This window comes from Ovis canadensis, chromosome 14 (assembly GCF_042477335.2).
Source record: "Ovis canadensis isolate MfBH-ARS-UI-01 breed Bighorn chromosome 14, ARS-UI_OviCan_v2, whole genome shotgun sequence".
In the NCBI taxonomy this organism is placed as follows: Eukaryota; Metazoa; Chordata; class Mammalia; order Artiodactyla; family Bovidae; genus Ovis; species Ovis canadensis.
In genome coordinates, this window is record NC_091258.1 from 21,826,681 (window position 1) to 21,850,968 (window position 24,288).

Here is a 24,288-nt window from a genome sequence, read left to right on the forward strand (position 1 = left end):
TGAGTGCACTTTTTCACTCTCCTCTTTCACTTTCACCACCAGATACATCCACAACTGAGCATCATTTCCACTTTGGCCCAGCCTCTTCATTCTTTCTGGGGCTATTAGTAATTGCCCTCCACTCTTCCCCAGTAGCATATCAGACACCTTGGGTGTGCTTATTTCCAGTGTCTTATCTTTTTGCCTTTTCATGCTGTTCATGGGGTTCTTGCAGTAAGAGTACTAGGGTGGTTTGCCATTTCCTCCTCCAGTGGACCATGTTTTGTCAGAACTCTTCATTATGACCTGTTCAACTTGGGTGGCCTTGCATGGCATAGCCATAGCTTCATTGAGTTATGCAAGCCTCTTCACCATGACAAGACTGTGATCCATGAAGGGGTTTTAAAAATTAATTAATTAACTTTGGCTGCATCAGGTCTCAGCTGAGGCATGTGGGAGCTTTGCTGTGTCATAGAGGATCTTTTGCGGCAGTGCACAGATTCTCTAGTTGTGGCCCACGGGCTTTGTTGCCCTGCAGTATGTGGGATCTTAGTTCCCTGGCCAGGGATCGAACCTGCAATTCTTGTATTGCAAGATGTATTCTTAACCACTGGATCACTAGGGAAGTCCCTCCAGGGAGGTGTTGTTAGCTTTAAAGTCAGATATCTTTTCTAATCACTTGCATATTGATCCTTGAGTTGATTGTCAGTGTGCTTTCTGATTTCCTGAACTTTCTGATTTTTAGGGGCATGCCTGACTGCAGCCCCCAGCGGCTGACAAGGCAGTTCCTTCAGGTTTTACAGGAAAGACCCCCTGGCACAGCCAATGTGAATATGATCTCTTATCTTTAGAGCTGTAGAGACTTAGTAATTGTTACACATTTATTCTGGCATGGCTCAAAGGATGAGTTTATGTCCACAATGTCTTAAAATGATATCTTCAAATTTCAGATCTCTCTGTTTTGTACTTATAGGTATAAACCAACTTTACTAGAGTCCATAATACACCCCAAGTGGATGGGGTAGACTCCCATCTCAAATTCTGAGATTTTGCCCCCATCCCCACGCTCTGCTGACACCTAGCCCTGCGACACAGGAAGTGGGGGCCCCACCCCTTAATGTCAGGGGCCGGAAGTGAACCATTGGTGGGAGACAGGGTGTGGATGAAGACCACTGTTGGGAGTGTGTGTCTCAGCTGAGCACGTTGGATTAGGCTCCTTGATTCCCAACATGGAAGAAACTTACATCGATACTCTGAACCCTGAAAAGCTGTTACCATGCCCTGATGATAAAAACCACCAGATCAGGGCCTGCAGGTTTCCTTATCAACTTATCAAGTGCAGAAAGAATCATCTTGATGTAGCAGACAAACTGGCAACTTGTCCTTCAATGCTAGTCATCAGGTTCCTTGGGCTGAAATCAGTCATCACATTTCAAGCTGTGATGACAAAAGCTGTATTGAGCAAGATGTAGTCAACCTAGATAGCATATTGAAAAGCAGAGACATTACTTTGCCAACAAAGGTCCATCTAGTCAAGGCTATGGTTTTTCCAGTGGTCATGTATGGATGTGAGAGTTGAACTGTGAAGAAAGCTGAGTGCCAAAGAATTGATGCTTTTGAACTGTGGTGTTGGAGAAGACTCTTGAGAGTCCCTTGGACTGCAAGGAGATCCAACCAGTCCATTCTAAATGAAATCAGCCCTGGGATTTCTTTGGAAGGAATGATGCTAAAGCGGAAACTCCAGTCCTTTGGCCACCTCATGCAAAGAGTTAACTCATTGGAAAAGACTCTGATGCTGGGAGGGATTGGGGGCAGGAGGAAAAGGGGACGACAGAGGATGAGATGGCTGGATGGCATCACCTACTCTATGGATGTGAGTTTGAGTGAACTCCAGGAGTTGGTGATGGACAGGGAGGCCTGGAGTGCTGCTGTTTATGGGATTGCAAAGAGTCAGCCACGAGTGAGCGACTGAACTGAACTGAGTCAACCAAACCAGCAACCTTGGGCAAGAGACTGGCTGCGAGCACATGGCAGTGCCCTCCTTGCCATGAAGACTGGGATAAAGGTTTGTGGGAACAGACCAGCACCCCGTTTGTCTGGGTAACAGCCAACTTCTGTGGCACTGCAAGTAACATAGTTATGGAACATAAGAGTAACCTGGCTTCAGGCATGCACGTTCCCAAGTTTCTGCCATATGTTCTGCCATGGAAAAACAATGGAATTTCAATAATTAATCAAATGTCAGGCCCTGGAAGACTCTTGCTTCTTCCTGCTACAGTGGGTTCTTCACTTTTTTCTCCTGAGCTAACTATAGAAGGATAAACTGTCTGTGACTTTCACACTGATGAGTACTTCTCCCTGCCCCTTTGAGTCCTTACTCATTTGTTGCAAGAAAGAAGCCTCATGCTCAGAAGAACTGTTTCAAATAAACCATCATTGTAGATAGCTTGATAATTTGGTTAAGTGCCTGCATCCCAAGATCAGAATTCATATCCCATCCCACATTAATGAAACAGAATTATCTAAATTTACCTTAAGTTCAGTTAATTTCAGTCACTCAGGAGTGTCGGACTCTTTGCAACCCCATGGACTGCAGCACACCAGGCCTCCCTATCTATCACCAACTTTCAGAGCTTGCTCACACTCATGACCATCGAGTCGGTGATGCCATCCAACCATCTCATCCTCTGTCATCCCCTTCTCCTCCTGCATTCCATCTTTCCCAGCATCAGGGTCTTTTCCAATGAGTCTGTTCTTCACATCAGATGGCCAAAGTATTGGAGTTTCAGCTTCAGCATCAGTCCTTCCAATGAATATTCAGGGATGAATTCCTTTAGGATGGACTGGTTGGACCTGCTTGCAGTCCAAGGGACTCTCAAGAGTCTTCTCCAACACCACAATTCAAAAGCATCAGTTCTTCAGGGCTCAGCTTTCTTCATAGTCCAACTTTCACACCCATACAAGGCTAGTGGAAAAACTATAGCTTTGACTAGATGGACCTTTGTTGGCAAAGTAATGTCTCTGCTTTTTAATATGCTCTCTAACTTGGTCATAGCTTTTCTTCCAAGGAGCAAGCATCCTTTAATTTAATGGCTGCAGTCATCATCTGCAGTGATTTTGGAGCCCCCCCAAATAAAGTCTCTCACTATTTCCATTGTTTCCCCATCTAGTTGCCATGAAGTGATGGGACCAGATGTCATGAACTTAGTTTTTTGAATGTTGAGTCTTAAGCCAAATTTTTCACTCTCCTTTTTCACTTTCATCAAGAGGCTCTTTCGTTCTTCTTCACTTTCTGCCATAAGGGTGGTATCGTCTGCATATCTGAGGTTGTTGATATTTCTCCGGGCAATCTTGATTCCAGCTTGTGCTTCCTCCAGCCCAGCGTTTCTCATGATGTACTCTGCATATAAGTTAAATAAGCAGGGTGACAATATACAGCTTTGATGTACTCCTTTCTCTATTTGGAACCAATCATTGCTCCATGTCCATTTATAACTGTTGCTTCTTGACCTGCATACAGGTTTCTCAGGAGGCAGGTCAGGTGGTCTGGTATTCCTGTCTCTTTCAGAATTTTCCACAGTTTGTTGTGATCCACACAAAGATTTTGGTGTAGTCAATAAAGCAGAAGTAGATGTTTGTCTGGAACTCTCTTGCTTTTTCGATGATCCAACAGAAGCTGGAAATTTGATCTTTGGTTCCTCTGCCTTTCCTAAATCCAGCTTGAACATCTGGAATTTCACACTTCACATATTGTTAAAGCCTGGCTTGGAGAATTTTGAGCACTACTTTGCTATTTTGTGAGATGAGTGCAATTGTGCGGTACTTTGAGCATTCTTTGGCATTGCCTTTCTTAGGGACTGGAATGAAAACTGACATTTTCCAGTCGTGCGGCCACTGCTGAGTTTTCCAAATTTGCTGGCATGTTGAGTGCAATGCTTTCACAGCATCATCTTTTAGGATTTGAAATAGCTCAACTGGAATTCCATCACCTCCACTAGCTTTGTTTGTAGTGATGCTTCCTAAGGCCCACTTAACTTCACATTCCAGGATGTCTGGCTCTAGGTGAGTGATCACACCATTGTGATTATCTGGGTAGTGACGATCTTTTTTGTATAGTTCTTCTGTGTATTCTTGCCACCTTTTCTTAATATCTTCTGCTTCTGTTAGGTCCATACCATTTCTGTCCTTTATCGTGCCCATCTTTTCATGAAATGTCCCCCTTGGTATCTCTAATTTTCTTGAAGAGATCTCTAGTCTTTCCCATTCTATTATTTTTCTCTATTTCTTTGTACTGATCACTGAGGAAAGCTTTCTTATCTCTCCTTGCTATTCTTTGGAACTCTGCATTCAAATGGGTATATCTTTCCTTTTCTCCTTTGCTTTTAGCTTCTCTTCTTTCTCAGCTATCTGTAAGGCCTCCTCAGACAACCATTTTGCCTTTCTTTTTCTTGGGGATGGTCTTGATCATTGCCTCCTGTACAATGTCATGACCCTCTGTCCATAGTTCTTCAGGCATTCTCTCTATCAGATCTAATCCCTTGAATCTATCTGTCACTTCCATTGTATGATCGTAAGGAATTTGATTTAGATCATACCTGAATGGTCTAGTGGTTTTCTCTATTTTCTTCAATTTAAGGCTGAATTTGGCAATATGGAATTCATGATCTGATCCAGTCAGCTACCGGTCTTGTTTTTGCTGACTGTATGGAGCTTCTCCATCTTTGGCTGCAAAGAATATAATCAATCCGATTTTGGTATTGACCATCTGGTGATGTCCATGTGTAGAGTCTTCTCTTCTGTTGTTGGAAGAGGGTGTTTTATAAGACCAGTATGTTCTCTTGGCAAAACTGTATTAGCCTTTGACCTACTTTGTTTTGTACTCCAAGGCCAAATTTTCACAGTACTCCAGGTATTTCTTGACTTCCTACTTTTGCATTCCAGTCCCCTATAATGAAAAGGACATCTTTTTTGGGTGACTTTAACTCAGATGACCATTATATCTATTATTGTGGGCAAGAATCCCTTAGAAGAAATGGAGTAGCCATCATAGTCAACAAAAGAGTCCGAAATGCAGTACTTGGATGCAATCTCAAAAATGACAGAATGACCTCTGTTGGTTTCCAAGGCAAACCATTCAATATCACGGTAATCCAAGTCTATGCCCCAACCAGTAATGCTGAAGAAGCTGAAGTTCAACGGTTCTATCAAGACCTACAAGACCTTCTAGAACTAACACTCAAAAAGTTACCTTAAAGGATCCAACTAAAGCAGGCAAGAAATTTGGATTGGAAAAAAGTAACTGTGTATTTGTGTTCTCTGAAGAACATGGACCAAATTCCTTCTAGTGTTTACAGGAATGGACTTTTTCTGATTAGTGAAAAAAAAAATTCTGAGATTTGACATATGTTTTGCACATGATCTTATCCTCTGATTTCACAAAGCAGTGCCCTTAGGGGTTACTATCTGGTTTCTGTTGCAGGTGTCTTCCTAGGGTTCAGTGGTTTGGGAGAAGGCCATGTCTAGGGGAAAGCTTCAAGGAGGTGAGTGGGGCAGGTGGCTAGGAGTCTTCATCTTTCATAATTCAGAAGGAATTGGATCCTGTGGGTAGTCCCTGCTATTGTCCTGGGTCCACTTTGAAGCAGGACCTGACATTTGGTTATATCTTTAAAAAGAAAACCCAACTTCCACCTGTTAGTTTGTAATGAAAATTTTACTGAAGATTGTATGCAGTGATGGAGGTTATTACATCAAACACTACACGTAGAGATGAGTAAAAAAGCTTCTGTCGAATGTCTTGGTTTTCTCTGCTACATTCTTTGGCCACCTGGACCACTTCCCTTCATCAGCATTTCTCCTTCTGTGTATGTCCCCACCTCAAATTCTTCCTCACCTCCATATTTTTTTTTTTAATAAGGAGAAATTTGTCTGTTGTGGCTTCTGTGCCCATTTTCCACTTAGCAAAGGAGAAAACGTCCTCAAGACCCACTCTCTACATAGAGCATGGGCCATCATGAACACCCACTCTCTACATAGAGCATGGGCCATCATGAACACCCACTCTTTACATAGAGCATGGGCCATCATGAACACCCACTCTCTACATAGAGCACGGACCATCATGAACAGCATGCAGTGAGTTTTTTCTTCAACAACTTCTCCTGTCATTTTAGTCTGAGCCCATTTTGTATTGCTTTGGCCCCTTGCAGGTTGCGATTCTGGGTTTGGCCATGGTTTGGCCAAGTATCTGGACGAGCTGGGCTTCACTGTATTTGCCGGAGTTCTGGATGAGCAGGGGTCTGGAGCAGAGGAATTACGAAGAACCTGCTCCAAGCATCTCTCTGTGCTCCAGCTGAACATCACCAACACTCAGGAGATACAAGAGGCCTACAGCAAAGTGAAGGAGAAGGTGCAGAACAAAGGTACTGACTTCAGCTACCTGTGCCCTTGGCTGCCCTCCACCCTCCTTGCAAATGCCAGACACTGGTTCTAGCCTCTAATTACCACTTCTCTCTAGTCTCTGATGGCACCTGGAGACCCCTGCGCTGAGCCCCTGCCCCTTGCTGGGACCTCTTGCATATATGAAGACATTGGGAAGGAGTTAGGCATGGTCCTTCCTCAGAACTTACAGAATTCTCCATCTCTTTCCCTCCAACCTCTGCTCAGTCACTCTCCTGTTACTTGCTTCCCCATCCACATGTCTTTCCTCTTACTGATACTAACATGTATTAGAATTGAAGTAGCTTCACAATGGCTGTCTTCCCTCTTATCCCCTGCCTTCCTCTTCCTCTCTCTTCACAGCCAAGCTCTTTGGAGTCCTGCTGCTCTGTGTTCACTTCTTGACACATCTCCTTAAATGGTCTGGCCAAGGGAATCAGTCTGTGTTATCCTGAACACCAAGCTCTTAACCTCTCTGCAGTGTTTGAATGTGTTGATTACCCTCCCCTCCTTGGGCTTTGGGGGTCTCCAGCCACATCTTCCCTCTAAGTTCTCTGATCATTCTTTCTGCTTCTCTTATATGAACCTCCTTCCTCTGCCCACCGTGCCAGTCCCCTAAGTGTGAATGTTACTGAGGGCTCCGTCCCCAGACCCCACTCCAAGTTTCCTGGGCTATCCCGTTTCTCTTCCTATACCAGGACTTTTCACCTGGGAAGTGTCTTAAAATATCTATGTGTGGACCCAGGATGGGCTCTGTAATTTAGGGGATGCAGTGCAAAATTTGGAGAAGGCAATGGCATCCCACTCCAGTACTCTTGCCTGGAAAATCCCATGGATGGAGGAGCCTGGTGGGCTGCAGTCCATGGGGTCACTAAGAGTCGGACACGACTGGGCGACTTCACCTTCACTTTTCAGTTTTCTGCATTGGAGAAGGAAATGGCAACCCACTCCAGTGTTCTTGCCTGGAGAATCCCACAGATGGGGGAGCCTGGTGGGCTGCCGTCTATGGGGTCGCACAGAGTCGGACATGACTGAAGAGACTTAGCAGCAGCAGCAGCAGTGCAAAATTGCAAGTTATGTGGGGCCCCTTGTTTACAAAATGTTTAAGATGTTAAGGTAATGCCAGTGAAAAATTAAACGAAGCTTGAGATCTTTCTGAAGCATAGGTCTCCCGTCTATGATTCCCACGAGGCCTGGGGATTTTTCCCCAGCAGATTAAGTCAGTATCTACAGACAGTAACTCAGCAGATCCTTCCGCAGCGAGGCTGGTACTGGTGCTCTCCTTTTGCTGGGAAGGTCCACTATAAAAAAGATTCCATTTGGGGGTCCCAGGTATTAGCACATTTTAAAGGTCCTCCAGCAATGCTAATATTCTGCCAGAGTTGAGAAACACTGCCATTTAATCCAGTAATTTCTGAATCTGTGTTAACAACCTAGCCCTCTTTACAATGTCAGGACCTATAGGCATATACAACTGGTTACCAGATATCCCGCCTCAATTTGTCAAAAACGGACCTCCTTATTTTTTCCTTTGCTTCTAGTCTGCAAATCAGTTTCCCCTCCTGCATCCGATGACTTAGGCACTGGCTCAGACACCAGCTGTGCTTAGTTGCTCAGTCATGTCTGACTCTGTGGCCCCATGGACGGTAGCCCGCCAGGCTCCTCTGTCTAGGGGGATTCTCCAGGCAAGAATACTGGAGTGGGTTGCCGTGCCCTCCTCCAGGGGATCTGCCCGATCCAGGGTTCAAACCCAGGTCTCCTGCAGGTGAATTGTTTACTGTCTGAGCCACCAGGGAAGCCCAGGCACTGCCAGCTAATCAGTCATTCAAGCCAAACAACCTGGGGTCGCTTAGGCCTGCAGCTTACCCTTGATTTCTGCATTCTGTTGGTCCTGAGTCCTGTCAATTCTATGTCCTAGATCTTTATCATCCCGCCCTTTCTAATTATCCCGGGGTAGCTATGGTTTAACTGGGACCCTCATCTCCCACCTGAGCTTTGTAATCGAATTTCCTTCCCCATCGCTTTCCAGATGGAGAATGGTCTTTACAATGCGCACGTCTTAGAGTATCATCCATCTCCTTTGATAAACTGAGCCTCCATGTCTTGGGCTCCTCCCATGAGCCAGGCATAAGCTTTGTCTCACTGAACGGTTCTGTGGTCCTCCATTCACCGTCAAACACCTTCCCAGGGATTCTAAGACCTTTCAGGAGAATAGCCCTTGCCAAAACCTTCATCTGCACTATCTGCTGTTCCACTCAGTAAATGATGAACGGTTTCCAGAATAGAATGTTCTAGTTCATGACTTTGTACTTTCAGCTTCCTCTTATTCAAACTTCCCTCTTGCCTTCACTTCATTTCTCTAGACTTTTGCCTTTGTCCAACCACACACTCTACAGGAGATCTAGCTCAAACATAACAGTAATCCAGGCTACATCATTTACTTCCTCTTCTGGAAACTCACTCTTTACCCCTTGCACACACCCTTATTACTGGATTATTATACAAATATGCCCATCTCCCACTCCTCACCACAGGTTTCTTAAGAACCAAAACTATGTTTCCATCAGGATTCTTTCAGATACAAGTGACATAACCAATTCAAAACTGCTAAGCATAGTTCAGTTCAGATGTTAAGAGGATTCATTGTTCAGTTCAGTCGCTCAGTTGTGTCTGACTCCTTGTGACCCCATGAACTGCAGCACCCCAGGCCTCCCTGTCCATCACCAACTCCCAGAGTTTACCAAACTCATGTCCATTGAGTCAGCGATGCCATCCAACCATCTCATCCTCTGTTGTCCCCTTTTCCTCCTGACTTCAATCTTTCCCAACATATCAGAATCTTTTCAAATGAGTCAGCTCTTTGCATAAAGGGAATGCATTTTGCTTACATAATGAAAAGGACCCGTTGGTTTCAGGCATGTCTGGATCCAGGCACTCAGGCAATGTCACCAGGACCCAGCCTCTCTTAATCAGCTTTGCTTTCTCCTGTTCTGGCTTCACTTGGGGGTTTTCCATGAAGACCTCAAGGACTTCCTCCTTATATCCTCTTCACAGCTGATCTACCCAGAAAAAAAGAAACTAATATAGTTGTTTTCTAGAAAGGTCATTTTCCTGGCCTTTTCTTTTGCTGTCCCTTTTATTGACCTGATGGTATCTTGTTAGGAGATATTCAATAAACACCATCTAGAGAGGCCCAGCGGGACAGTATTGGTCATAGTGAATGATAAAGAAGTACTTCTTGAAATGCTAATAACAATGTCAGTGTCCTGGGATGAAAGGATCCAATCAGTATGCTTTCCAAGGTGTGAGCATTTGGAAAACACTTTGCATGCTGTTTTGGGGCCTGTGTTCTGGAGAACAGTCCTTACTGAGGCAGAGTTACCAGTATACCAATTCAACACCAATACAGAATTACCTGTTCTCGAGGTCTCTCTCGACTTCAGCCTCTCAAGTCAAACAGAAAGTGGAGCAGTAGAACAGGTTCATTTAAAATCACGAAGAAGGATGTTTGCTAAAGAACCCTCTGGGCCACGTGGATAAACCAGAAAACCTCAGCTCCTGTAAGAGGGCCAGCAACTGTGTGGTGTCCCTACATAGCAGATTTTAAAATTGGGATGAACACATTGTTCGTTATTGCCCTGGTATCTGCGTGCTCAGTCGTGTCTGGCTCTTTGTGACCCGTGACAGACTATCGCCTGGCGGGTTCCTTGGTGTGTGGGATTCTCCAGGCGGGAATACTGCAGTGGGTTGCTGTGCCCTTCTCCAGGTGGATCTTCCTGACCCAGGGATTGAACCTGTGTCTTCTGTGTCGCTTGTATGGAAGGTGGATTCTTTTAACGTGAGCCATCGGGGAATCCCTTTGTTCGTTATTAATATTAATTTTTAAAAAACTATTATGAAGCCCTACGGGTATAATAGGTTTATTGGCCAGCTTAGAATTCTATGGCAGGAGTTGGCAAGCTGTGGCCCTGCCTCTTTGTTTTTTTCAATATTTTATTTTGAAAAATAGTAGATTCACTCTTTGCCAAGTCTCCCCCACTGTTAATACCTTGCGTAACTATAGTACAATATCAAAACCAGGAAACTGGCATTGGTGTAATCCCCAGAGTTCATTCAGATTTCATCAGCTATACATGCAAGTGCATGTGTGTGTGTGTGTGTGTGTGTGCTTGCTCACAATTTCATAATGTGTAGTTTTGTGCAATATCACCCCACTCAAAATACAGAACTGTTCCATCACCACCAGACGCTCTCATGTTACCTCTGAAGAGCCATATTCTCATCCTTAACCTGCTCTCTATCTCTTTAACTTTGTCATTTAAAGAGTATTTTATAAAGATATATCGATTATTATATAGATCTGCCACCTGTTTTTGTATATCCTGTGAACTCAGGATCATGTTTATATTTTCAAATGGTTAAAAGAAATCAGAAGAAGATTTTTTGGACACATAAAAATTATATGGGATACAAATGTCAACATCCCTATTGTTTTATTGGAACGCAGCCACTCCCGTTCATTTACAGATTGCTGTGGCTGCTCACACTGTAATGGCAGAGTTGAGTGAGTAGGACTTGCAATGTTAAAGCATTTACTATCCAGCCTTTTACAGGATATGTTTTCTGGTCCCTGTCACAGGGCATTCTCAAGCTGCTACCTGTATGTTTGACTGGTCAAAGGTATGCATCAGGCTGAGTCAATTAAAACCATCACTTGGAGGCATTAGCTGGAGGCATCCTCTCCTCCTATCACCAACCTCCTAATAGCTGTAGAGCTCTTACTGTGTGCCAGGCATCCTCTCACTTACAGCTCCCAGTCATTACTGCATGTAAATGTCAGACCACCAACTCAGCTGTGCAAGAAATGTAACTTTATTTTCTATAAGTCAACTCAATTTCTATCTTGAGCCACATGGTGAAAACCATGTCAGTCGTTTGGAGCTTTCTCTCATTTCCCCAGGGTGGCATCTTAAATTCCTAGGGACGGGACATTACATCTTTGATGGCCAGCGCTTCATGCTGGACTCTGCTGAGATGTCCAATACTCTGTCCAGTCCTCATGCAGGTTGGCTGCTACTTGCCTCTTTGAAGTTAGGGCTGGTGTTTGCTGCCATTTCTGTGCCTTTCCTAGCATGGAGCCTCATTCTGCTCCTCTATATCCCTGTGGTTCTCACACATGGGCATGCAGCTCACACTTGAGCATGTTATGTCACAATGCTGAGCTTCAACAGCAATTTCTGATCATCAGTTTCTGATCCAGCAGGTCTGAGATGGGGCTCCAGTATTTGCATTTCTAACAAGTTCCCAGTTGTTGCTGCTGGTCTGGACCATGCCTTGAGAACCACTGGTCTAAACACTGCAGTGGCTCAGGGAACTCAGAGAATCTGCTTCAGGTCTATCTAGCAGAACATGCCCCAGATCCTGTTGCCTCTGTTTCTCCCAGGTGACTCACCTGTGCTCCAGACCCTCCTCCCTACAAAGCACGTGGAGTTTCTGGGTTACCACTCTCCTGCCATTTAGGGCAATGACTCTGAAGCTTGGTTGTACACTGGAATCATCTATGTAGGGAATTTAAAAAATGGCTAATGCTGAGATCCCCTTTCTTTACTACCCCACAGTTGCTGATCTAATTGGCTGTGGTATGGCCTGGGTGTCAGGGTTTTAAAAAGTTCCCCAGATGATTTTAATGTGCAGTCAAGGCTGAAAAATCACCAGCTGTGGACACTGGTTCTCCAAATGAAGTCCAGGCCTGTAGTGTCAGCATCACCTGGGAACTTGCTAGAGATGCAGATTGTCAGGCCTCACCCCAGACATCCCCAATCAGTTTCTCTGGAGCTGGATCCTAGCCACCTGTGTGTGAACAAGCTCTCCTTGTGATTTCAGTCCGTCAAGGGGTTCAGGCTGACTGGGGAAGGGAGCAGAGCTCAAGGACTCTGCAGTCTTCTTAGCTCTTGGCATTTCTGCCCTAGTTTTCCTGTTTCCCTGTACTAGGGGAACTTTTCTAGTCAAAGGAAAAGGAAGACAGAATCTTGTTTTGTTGCACTGCAGGTAAGCCACATTGTCTTAAATCTGCATGTCCTAGAGATATCATTCTGTCTCCACATACTCCTTTGAGGGAGAAACTCGAGGCAGACTTGGAATAAACTTTGAGGCAAAAGAATATACCTCCATAAAACCATTTCTTAATATTTCACAAGTATTCAAGGAGAGTAAGGTTTTTCCCTTTTCAAGGCTTTTTAAAAAATGTGGACCATATTTAAACTCTTAATTGAATTTGATACGGCATTGCTTCTGTTTTATGTTTCGGCTTGGGCCATGAGGCATGTGGGATCTTAGTTCCCTAACAAAGGATTGAACCCACACCCCCCTGCATTGGAAGGTGAGGTCTTAACCACTGGACCTCCAGGAAAACCCTAAGACAAAGGTGTGAGAGTTGAAGTGATCTCTTGCCCAGATCTCAAGTCTCAAATGGGTCCTTTTGACTTAGGAGCTTGAAGGATTAAAAATCATCCCACTCTCTTGTTATTGCCCCATCTCAGAGTTGTTCCTTTCTGTCCTCAGGACTGTGGGCTGTGATCAACAATGCTGGAGTCCTTGGCTTACCAACCGATGGGGAACTCATTCCCATGACTGAATACAAACGATGCATGGCCGTGAACTTCTTCGGGGCCGTGGAAGTCACGAAGGCTTTTCTGCCTCTTCTTAGAAAATCCAAGGGGAGGCTGGTGAACATCAGCAGCATGGCAGGTGAGCTTGCCTTTCCCCTACAAGGCCATGGATGCCAGTCCTACAAGATGCAGCTTGTAGCATTCTTTGTGGGCTGAACAAGAAGACAGGACTCTCATGCAGGGCTGGATGAAGATTAGTCCAATCCTGTGTTTGCCGTTGGTCTTAGTACAAAACCTTCCTGGTACTGACTCTTGCCTCTCTTCTAACTCACCTATTCATTACTGGGGATTTAGGGTTCTCACGTATCCTCACAGCGTGACTGCTAATGCATAAGCTCCCTAGATCTGGCCAGGAAACCCTGCATACAGTTCACGTCAGTGTGACCGAGGGAGGACCTGTGTTTTCCAGCCTCCCAGCATCTGCACTCTCTGTCCTTCCATGGACAATGAGTAGGCACATGTCTTCACTCTTTTGGCACTGTCGGTGCTGCGTATCTCTGTTGGCTGCCAACTAGTACTTTCCATAAGATTATTCCCATCGTTTTGCAATCTCAAGATAGTTGGGACAGGGTGTGACATTTCTCATCTCTCTCCATTTCAAAGGGCAGATAGTTAACAAGTCAAGGGTTTAACATCTCCCTTCCATGAAAAAATGCTCATGCAGGTGATGTCAAATTCTTTCTCCTAGAATAGATATTTCCAAACTGGGATTCTTGATACCAGACAAAGACAACACGAAAAAAGAAAACTACAGGCCAATATCACTTATGAACATAGATGCAAAAATCCTCAACAAAATTTTAGCAAACCGATTTCAGCAACACATCAAAAAGCTCATTCCCCATGATCAAGTTGGGTTTATCCTAGGGATGCAAAGATTCTTCAATATATGCAAATCAATCAATGTGATACACCATATTAACAAATTGGAAGATAAAAACCATGTGATAATCTCAATAGATGCAGAAAAAGACTGACAAAATTCAGCACCCATTTATGATTAAAATTCTTCAAAATATGGGCATAGCAGGGACCTACCTCAGCATAGTAAAGGCTATATATGATAAACCTACAAACTGGGGTTCCTCAGAACCTTAGTAGGCTTTGAGTGGTGTCCAGGGGGTTGTTTGGGGAAGTCACTGCATGGGTAAGTGGGAAGCCTAGAGGGTGGGCTCTAAACTCCAGGATCCCGTCTTTGCATAGAGGAATGCCGATCTTCACTGGTAGATCAGTTGGTTCTGAGAAAGATTAAAAAAAAAAAGAAAAGTAGAAGTCCAACTATTTGTTCGTCTGATTTGGGTTTCTTTACGTTTCAAGGGGGAAGGTCTTTTTTTTTTTTTTTTTTTAAGACAATTGATATTGTCCCGGATATTTTCTTCCCTGGTTCTAAGTTAGCAACTTCCTTGAGCTTTACAGTTATTTGAGTGTGTTGCTAACATTGCTACTTTCCCTGGTGGCTCAGACAGTAAAGATTCTGCCTGCAATGGAGGAGACCCAGGCACAATCCCTGGGTCAGGAAGATCCCCAGGAGAAGGGAATGACAACCCGCTCCAGCATTCTTGCCTGGAGAATTCCATGGACAGAGGAGCCTGGCAGGCTACAGTCCTGCTAACACTTTCACTTATCACATGTTTCCATTAGAGGAACATTTTTGAGTATTAAATCACACATCTCACTCCTATTCTCACCACTAGACGTGCAAAACCTTTACACCTAGCCTTAATTATTTCCATTCCATTATTCTACCATCATCCTCAAGTCAACATGTTTGAAGCTACACTCGCTAGCAGCAACTCAAAAGTTTGCTCTCTTGACTTCTTTCTGTTCATCTGCTGGTCTTTAGGTTTCAGAGCTTCGAGCTTTCTTTGGTTTGTTTATCCCTGTGCCTTTCTCTCCTTTGCTCTCAGCCAGTCACCCACCGGAGCCTCTCACTCCATCCACCAGGATGTGTGGAGTCTTCCTTCATCACACCCAGCTCCGAATCCTTATGTTTCAGGGAAAACCCAGCAGTGGGTGCATTTACAGGACTCAGAAATCACCCAGGGTATTTTATAAAGTTGTTAGAACAGTAGCATGAAATCAGAGCAGACAGGAAGCATGTGTCCCTGATAGCACAGGCGTTTGTAAGAAGACAGGAGCCAAAGATGTTAAGCCACGCATACAGTCTACCTTATCGACAAGGAGCAGAGGAATTCAGCAGAATTCTTTGCAGTTTGCTGATGAGTGTTTTGCAGAACAATGGAAGAGATTTTAAGCAAGGAAAAAAGAAGCTAGACTGTAACACAAAAATCAGAAAAGTCATGGGATGTATAAAAGACCGCATATAGCCTACCACTAATCCACAGAAATTAACATCCAAGATGATGACAGCTTGGTGATGAGTCTCTTGGCAAAGCTAATGTAATAGTAATTTTGGAAAATGTACTTATTTGGGAGTACATGCTGGTCTTTTTCTCATTTTGAAGATGGAGGTAAGGCGAGAGAGAGAGCGCCAGTCACTAATAAGTGTTCTCCAAAGTTCTCCCCGGAGCTCCTGGCTGCCCTGACCCTTCAGGTTGTCTTGAGCCTGGCACCTAGGCCACCTTCTGCATGACAAGAATCTCATGTAGATTTATCATGGAAGTTTGCCTCAGCCAGGAGGAGCTAAGCTGGAACTGATAACTCTGTTCCACTTATCCAAGGCTGCATAGCAAGTAACCCCAAAGACAGTGTCTCAGGACACTGTGAATAGACAAGTGGTCTGGTAGTGAATAATGATCTCTCAAATATATCCATGCTGTGATTCCCTGGACCTGAATCATGTGACTTTACTTGGCAAAAGGGACTTTGTAGGTATGATTGAGTCAAGGATCTGAAAGGCAGAGATCATCCTGAGTTATCTAGGTGGGTCTGATGCGGTTACAAGAATGCTTATAAGAGGGAGGCCAGAGGGTCAGAGTCAAAGAGTGGTTGGAAGGTGGACAGTTGTGACCAATAGAACTGATATTAAAGTACTTAGAGCGGTGCCTGGCATATAGCAGATATCTAATAGATGGTAATAATTATTAGGAAGCATCCATTAGGCATTGTGGAGAAGGAAATGGCAACCTACTCCAGTATTCTTGCCTGGAAAATCCCATGGACAGAGGAACCTGGCAGGCTATAGTCCATGGGGTCAGAGTCAGACATGACTTAGCAATTACACAAACAACTATTAGGTTTTAGGCATTTTGGGGATGCCATCAGAGATATGATCCCAACAACCCTGCAAAGTATTAGTCTCCTCCTTTTGCAGTTGTGAAAATCAAGTTTCAGAATAGTTATATAAACCAACCCTCCAGCTAGAACTGGAATTGAACTTTGGTCCCATGTTCTGATGTACCAAATCACTGCCTCTCCCACTGATTTAGGTAGGATCTTGTGTTAACATCATGTCACAGACTTTTCCCAAAGGATCACCTCTACCATGTTCCTCTGCCTACTAATCTGTAAGCTTTAGCCTCACCCGCATACCCAGGTGTAAAGAGGGTCAGTATAACCACTCCTGTAGACAGGAAGTTCCAGGATTGGGGCAGGGCAGAAACATTGCTTCTTTAAAGACTTCACCAGGAGATGCACACAACAGTCGATCACATTATGAATACACCTCTTCCTCCTACATCTCCCCCTCTCCAAAGAAAGCAACAAGAAAGAGAGAACAAGAGAGGCAGCATGTAGCTATATAGGTAGAATCAGGTTTCAAAAAGGAGAGAAAGCCAGGAAGCTGAGTGGGGATAAATTAGGTGGGTTTTGAGCCTGTCTTTCTCGCTGACAGTGGAGTGACCAGGACAAAGTTCTGAATCTGAGTTGCAGCTTGTGCATTTTACAGAGGGGATAAAAATGATGGTTGCTTCTTAGGGCCATGGTGAGATGGGATGAAATGACATGGATTTAAGCGTCAGCCTTGAACCTGGTGTGTAGCAGAGTCAGAGACTCGAAAGCCATCTGCCATGAAGAGGCTGGCTCTGTGCGCCCCTGTGGCTTTTCATCTCGCCCTCTGCTGGCATCACCACGCCTGACTGTGACACTCATGGCATTTCATCCTGCTGCTCCCTATCACACACTATAGCTCCTGGGCAGATAAGCCCAATAGGCTACTACTTCCAGATTTGACCACAATTTACCCTGGAGGACATTTCCCCCCACCCTGTAAGCAAGTTCGTTTCTCATTCCTCCCTCAGAATAGGATGGCTCTTTAACCTAAATCCCGGCAAGGCAGTTTGATAAATATTTAACCAAGGATTGAAGGAAGTGAGAGAAGACTCTCTGATTGATGGGACAAAGGGCAGGTGAAAAATCTTTATGTTTGAGAGGTCTGAGGTCCTTTCTGGCCAGCTGTCCTCTTAAGAAACTGCAGAGCAAATACCTGTGTTATGCTGCAAGCTGTGCTTGAGTGAGAACAGCTAAAAGCAAACCTTATCGAAACGACACAGGCCTCAGGGATTTTGAGCCGGTTGTGCTCTGAACTGCGCTCTTGTATTAAACTAGCTGGGTGACCTGAGGGCAGGCTACCCCACTTGTCTATGGGTCCCTTTCGTCTTCTGTCGTGACAGGGTGACACAGCACCCGAGTCTAAGGCAGCATTTCCCAGCCTCCACATTACTGATATTTCTGGGGAGGCTAATTCTTTCTGTGGGGGGCTGTCTGATGCACTGTAGGATGTTTAGCAACACGTGTCCTTGATTCCTTAGATGTAAGTAGTACCCACCCACAGTGCGGAGAAACCTTCAGATATTACCACGTGTCCCCTGGGGGTGGGGTTGGGGTGCAGAATCACCCCCAGCTGAGAATTTCCGGTCTCAACTGTGGAACTAAATGTACTGTGGGTTCTGAGCACTTAGCACAGTTGTAGGAGTCACTCTAGCAACAGGGATCTCTCTACTGAGAGGTAGTAATGGTTGCCCAAGTTCACTAAAACGATGCACAACTTGAGAGTTGCGTGTTGAGTTTTATTGCGGGCAAAATGAGGACTGGAGCCCGGAAGGCAGCACCTCAGATAGTTCTGAGAGACTGTTCCAAAAGAGGTAATAGGGGAAGGCTAATGTATAAGGTTTTGGTGAAGAGGGCAGCTCAATACCATTAAGCATTCATTTACAAAAAGGTTTCTGCTAGTCAAGAGGATCTGATGTCACCATGAAGGGATTTATTGCTTTTCTAGATATGAGGAGATGCAAAGATTGAGCTTATAAAATCTGTTCCTAAAACATCTATCTAAAGGCCCATGCCCTCAGGGGCACAGAGTGCCTTACTCCACGCTGAACTCCCTTGGCAGGTGTTAAAGGTCAACAGTTGCAACAGTGCAGGGTTCAGCCTCCACCGAGGCAGATGGTGAATGCCCTTGTTCAGTTGTTCGCAACGATCTTGGCAAGTGCCAATTTGTTGTTGACACCCATCACATCAAGCTGTTTAAAAATGCGTGAAAAACTTTGCCCAAGTCATTGGCCTCACAGAGAGTCTTACAAGTCTACAAATTCTAGGTATCGGCAGATCCAACCTTGAGTTCATTTTGACTTAGTCCATGTGGTGGTTTAGTCACTAAGTTGTGTCCAACTCTTGTGACCCCAGGGACTGTAACCCGCCAGACAACTCTGTCCATGGGGTTTCCCAGGCGAGAATACTGGAGTGGGTTGCCATTTCCTTCTCCAGCAGATCTTCCAGCCCAGGGATTGAACCCCGTGTCTCCTGTCCTGCAGGCAGGGTCTTTACTGACTGAGCCACCAGGAAGCCCAAGTCGGTAGAAATTGACTATGGGATCATACCTGGATTTCTGTTTTTTTTTTTTCCCTTGCCGAACTAGCTGCCTTAAGGGAACCATCTGGCAAATCATTCAGCCAGTCTCAGCTGCTCAGTAATGTGAGAGGAAGCCAAAGATGAGATCTACTTCCTTAAAACTAGCCAGGGCAAGCATAGGACAATGAGGGAGAGGGGGGAGAGCAAGATGGAGTGAACGTCTTCATGCTGAGTTTGATTAGATGCTAACATACTTGAAGCCATTCATTTCTAATGTCTACAGGATGCAGAGACTAATCCCTTTTAGATCAAGAACACTCTAGCCCAGGATCATCCAGCTGCTAAGTAGTTGAGTCAGGGTTGGTACCTATGTCTGTTTTTTGACTCCAGATTCTGTGTTTCTCTCACTCTTCCTGACTACCAAACAAGGAGATACCAGGCAAAAATGGGGAGGAGGCCAAAAAAACCTCGAAACAAACAGGAAAACCACAGACCCTCACTCTAGTATGTTTAAGCAATGATGAGGAAGTGTTAGCAGCTGAGGGCTGTCGCCTGCATCAGTGCTTCTCAAACACTGTGCATGGAGATCACCTGATTGATGCTGCTGTTCAGTCGCTCAGTCGTGTCTGACTGTCTGTGACCCCATGGACTGCAGCACGCCAGGCTCCCCTGTCCTTCACTATTTCCCCGAGTTTGCTCAGACTCATGTCCATTGAGTCGGTAATGCCATCTATCTCATCCTTATTGCCCTCGTCCCCTTTTGCTTTTAATTTTTCTCAGCATCAGGGTCTTTCCCAATGACTCTGCTCTTTGGGCGGCCCTGTTAAAATGCAGGATTTGACTGAATTGGTCTGAGAGGGCCTTAGAGTCTGTATTTCGTAACTAGTTCCTACGTGAATGCTACTCATCCCTGGACAATGTTTTTTAAACTTTGGATGCATTAATATCAGCAAGAGGGCTACTTAAAAACAATGACAGGAAGCCAAAACTTCAATGAGGTACTATTTCACACCCAGTAGGGTGACGTCACGAAAAATCAGAAAACAACACTTGATCTGCCAGGATGTGGAGGAAGTGGAACTCTCCTGAATTGCTGGTGGGAATGTAACATGGTGCACCCTCTGTGGAAAACATTTGGCAGTTACTCAATAAATTAAATTGGAGAAGGAAATGGCAACCCACTCCAGTGTTCTTGCCTGGAGAATCCCAGGGACAGGGGAGCCTGGTGGGCTGCCGTCTATGGGGTCACACAGAGTCGGACATGACTGAAGCGACTTAGCAGCAGCAGCAGCAATAAATTAAACATAGAGTTACAGTATGACTCGGCAATTCTACTCCTAAGTGTGTACTTGAGAGAACAGAAAACAGGTGTTCAAACAAAAACTTGTACACAGGTTTTCATAGCATCGTTATTTACAATAGCTAGAGGTGGAAACAATCCACATGTCCATCAACTGATGAACTAATGAACATAATGTGGTCTGTCCACACAGTGGAATATTATTAATCCACAAAAAGAAACAAAGCGCTGATACACTGAAGGGTGAACCTTGAGAAGATCGTGCTAAGTGACAGAGGCCAGCCACAAAAGGCCACATGTTGGGACAGTCCTATTTATGTGAAATGTCCAACACAGGCAAACCCATAGAGACAGAAAGCAGGTGAGTGGTTCTCAGGGCCTGGAGGGAAAAGGTGTGAAAGGTGACTTTTAAATGGTTACGGGGTTTCCTTTTGGGGCATTGAAAATACAGAACCAAACAGTGCTGTTGGTTGCGCAATATTGTAAACATACTAAAAGCCACTGAATTATACACCTTAAAAGGGTTAGATGGTGAATTTTACATTTTGTGTGTTTTATCACAGTAAGAAAAAATTCCTGCTCTCACCCCCAGAATTTCTGATTCAGTGGGTCTGGAGTGGGACTCGAGGGCTTGCACTTCTAATAGACTCCCAGCTGCTGCCACTGCTTCTCAATCACACTTTGAACAAGGTCTTAGATATTCCTTTCGTTATTGAACAGTCTGTTAAATCCCCAGGGACTGGGGAGATGCTCTTAATCTCAAATTTCTGTTATCCATACCTAAACGAGGTAAGCAAACCTACCTCTCCTGGGTTGGTCTGTGTTCTTTTTTTTTTTTTTTCTTTTGGTTGCACTTCGTAGCATGCAGAACTTCCCCAACTAGGGGATCAAACCCGTGACCCCTGCAGTGGAAGCATGGAATCTTAACCAGTGGACCACCATGGAAGCCCTGGTCTGTGTTCTTGAGTTGGAAAGGTGCAATGTCGTAATGAACTTTGTTCCTTTTTTAGGGGAGGAGGATGGAGGCGGGGATTCTTAGATCCCTGACCAGGGATTGAACCCTGGCCCTCAGCAGGGAAGCCCTAACCCCTGGACTGCCAGGGAATTCCCTGGACTTTGTTAGTTGAATTGACTCACTTGACCTTGGAGGAAGCAGAAACCAGCTGGGAGCCCTCACTACTTTCTCCCGAGACAAGGTCATGAGCACTGTCTTGGGAAGATAATTAGAGAATGAGAAAGCTGCTGTGGATATGGGACCCTGGTACCCCTATAAATGTGTCCTGCGCCTGGTCCCAAATCACAGAGAAGAGTTTCCCCGACACCAACAAGCAATGCTCAGATACCAGCATGGTGCCTGCGATGCCACTCAATTCTGACGCTCTCTACCTGGATATAGCATCAGGTCCCGCTGGCTGAGGGCTCAGTGCTATAGGACTGTCCTCCCAACCCCCACTACCCCCCACCATCCCCACTTTGGATTCAGTTCTAACATCTATCTGCAAGATCCAGAGACTAATTCCTTTTAGATTAAGCCCAGGATCCAGCCCAGGATCATCCAGCTGGTAAGCAATGGAATGAGGGTTGGTACCGAGGTCTTTTGCTGTAAATTCTCACTCTTCCAGGTTACCAAACAAGGACATATCAGGCAAACACGGGGGCAAACAAACCAACAGTGGGTGCTGCTCACAAGCCAGGTTATCATCTGTGCTTCTGATTGATGGGCTGTAGAGCAGAGGTACCAACTACTCCGTTGTTGGGACTGATTAATTTGCTAGAGCAGCTCAACTCACTGGATTACTGGTTTATTACAAAGGATATTAAAGGATACAGATCAAGAGCCGGATGAAGAGCTACACAGGGCAAGGCATGGGGAAAGGGTGAGATGTTTCCATGCTCTCTGAAAGCCAATCTCCATGTGGTCACTGACCTGGAAGCTCTCCCAACCCCCTCCTTTGGGGCTTTCATAAGGCTTCATTAGAGCACGTGATTGACTACATCATTAGCCATTGATGGTTGATCTCAATCTCCCCTCTCCCCTCACTGGAGATGGAGGTGGGGGTAAAACCAAAAGTTCCAGCCCTCTAATCACAAGGTTGAATCCAGTGGCCACCAGCCCCATCCTTAGGTGAGGGTTTTGTGGGTTGCCTAGCCCCACCCTTAGGTGAGGGTTTTGTTGGTTGCCTCATTAACACGACAAATCTCCTCTAACCTTTGCAGCTCCTGCCCCTTAGGGCAGGGGTCCCCAACAGCCAGCCCTGAGACTAGTACCTCCTGTCAGATTAGTGGCGGGGTTAGATCAGAAATAAAGCGCATAATAAATGTATGTGCTTGAATCATCCTGAAATCATCCCCACCCCCCACCTCCTGTCTGTGGAAAAATCATCTTTCATGAAATCAGTCCCTGGTGCCAAAAAGGCCGGGGACCGCTGCCTTAGAAAGCTCCCGGGGCTTTAGAAGCCCAGTGCCAGAAACAACAGCCATGACCAAATACACATTTATTATAAATCAAAGTATCACGCCCTACCTATGCAGCTTCGGGCTGAAAAGTCGCAGTTATTCCACCCTGTGTTACAGGACATCCACTTGGAAAGCCGTGTGTTAGCTTTCGGTCAGGAAAAAGATGATCTGGTAGGTGTGGATCGTTGTGCATATGAGGAGCCTTTGAGGCCCTGTGCTTCCTTAGAGGACCCCAAGAGCACTTGACTGCTAGAACTGAGAGAAAGCTTACTAACCTTGTTGCTTGTCCAGCACCAAATGAGTCAGGCAAAGACTAGGACTGAGCCCCTCCTTAGGGGGTGGGGGTGGGGGTCGGGGAAGGCCTCACAGTTCTGTAAGCTGCAGGATTGAAACTTCAAGGTTCCCTCTACACCATGAAGTCCAAGACAGGGAACCCCAGGCTGATGACAAAAGTGAGTGCGGAGCTTGTTTTTGCCAGACAACAGAGTCACTGAGTAGTTCCCCGAGGCAGAAAGACTGGGGAGGGGAGACTGGTAGATTTAGAAGGGGGTGGGATGCTGCACTCCTGGTGGCTCCACCAAGGGGAGATAGCTGGCTTGCAGTTGTGAAGGATGGAAAGAGTCCCTGGGGCTTCCCTGCTGGCTCAGTGGTAAAGATTCCGCCTGCCGATGCAGGAGATGAGGGTTCGATCCCAGGGTTGGGAAGATCCCCTGAAGGAGGAAAGGGCAACCCACTCCAGTATTCTTGCCTGGAAGATCCCATAGACAGAGGAGCCTGATGGGCTACAGTCCAAGGGGTTGCAAAACGTTAGACATGACTTAGCAACTAAGCAACTACAGCAGCAGCAAAATAGTCCATAGGTTTGTATGCAGATGGTTAAAACAAGTTCTGTTGTTGCCTGGGTGTTCCATTAAGTTGCTTAATAACAGGTCACCCCATATTCTGGGCAGTTTACCAGCGCTGGCTGCTTTGAATCCATTGACAGGAACCCCAGCATTCAACTTTAGTATCTCTTAAGCGAGTATCCCTCTAAGGGCAAGGCTTTGCTTTCGCGTTAGCCACGTATGTGATGGGGGTGCATGTGGGATGGAGTGACAAACAAGTGCACTGTCACTTTAAATTTGCTTACAGCCTCAGCAGAAACGTTTCACACTCTGGTGTGCTTAGGGGGCTCATCTTTTAGGTTTCAGATTAGCCAGACCTTGATTTGGGGGCTTCCTATTTATTGTTATTTAGTTGCTAAATCATGTCTAACTCTTTTGCAATCCCATGGACTGTAGCCTGCCAGGCTCCTCTGTCCATGGCATTCTCTAGGCAAGGATACTGGAGTGGGTTGCCATTTCCTTCTCCAGGAGATCTTCCCAACCCAGGGATCAAACCCACATCTCCTGCATTGGCAGGCGGATTCTTTACCACTGAGACACCAGGGAAATCCAGGGGCCTCCAATGACAAGCTTTAAAAAAAAAAAACACCTACATTTTTAGTTTTATTTACCAAAATGTTAACAGACCTTACGATCTTGGTACATCCAAAGACCTACATGGGAGCTAGGCAATTCTCTTTCCCTGAGATGTCTTAAATAGAGTATGCCTTAAAAATTTTTTTTATTTCGAAATAAGTATAGATTCTCAGGAAGCTGCAAGGAAATGTACAGGGAAGTCCTGTTGGCCCTTCACTCAGCCTTCCCTAAAGATAACATT

At 45.3% G+C, this 24,288-nt stretch overlaps 1 protein-coding gene and 1 pseudogene across 3 annotated transcripts in view; both read left to right on the plus strand.

Annotated features, from left to right (window-relative positions):
• HSD17B2 (hydroxysteroid 17-beta dehydrogenase 2) overlaps positions 1-24,288 on the plus strand; it is a 99,254-nt gene that overhangs the window by 64,266 nt on the left and 10,700 nt on the right. The window contains exons 2-3 of one of the 3 annotated variants that reach the window (XM_069552541.1): positions 6,186-6,398; positions 12,976-13,161. In XM_069552541.1, coding sequence (XP_069408642.1) covers positions 6,186-6,398; positions 12,976-13,161 — 399 coding nt within the window. The remainder of the gene's footprint in view (positions 1-6,185; positions 6,399-12,975; positions 13,162-24,288) is intronic. The other 2 variants (XM_069552542.1, XM_069552543.1) reach the window with 2 other exon arrangements.
• LOC138418488 (gametocyte-specific factor 1 pseudogene) lies at positions 1,209-2,301 on the plus strand (annotated as a pseudogene).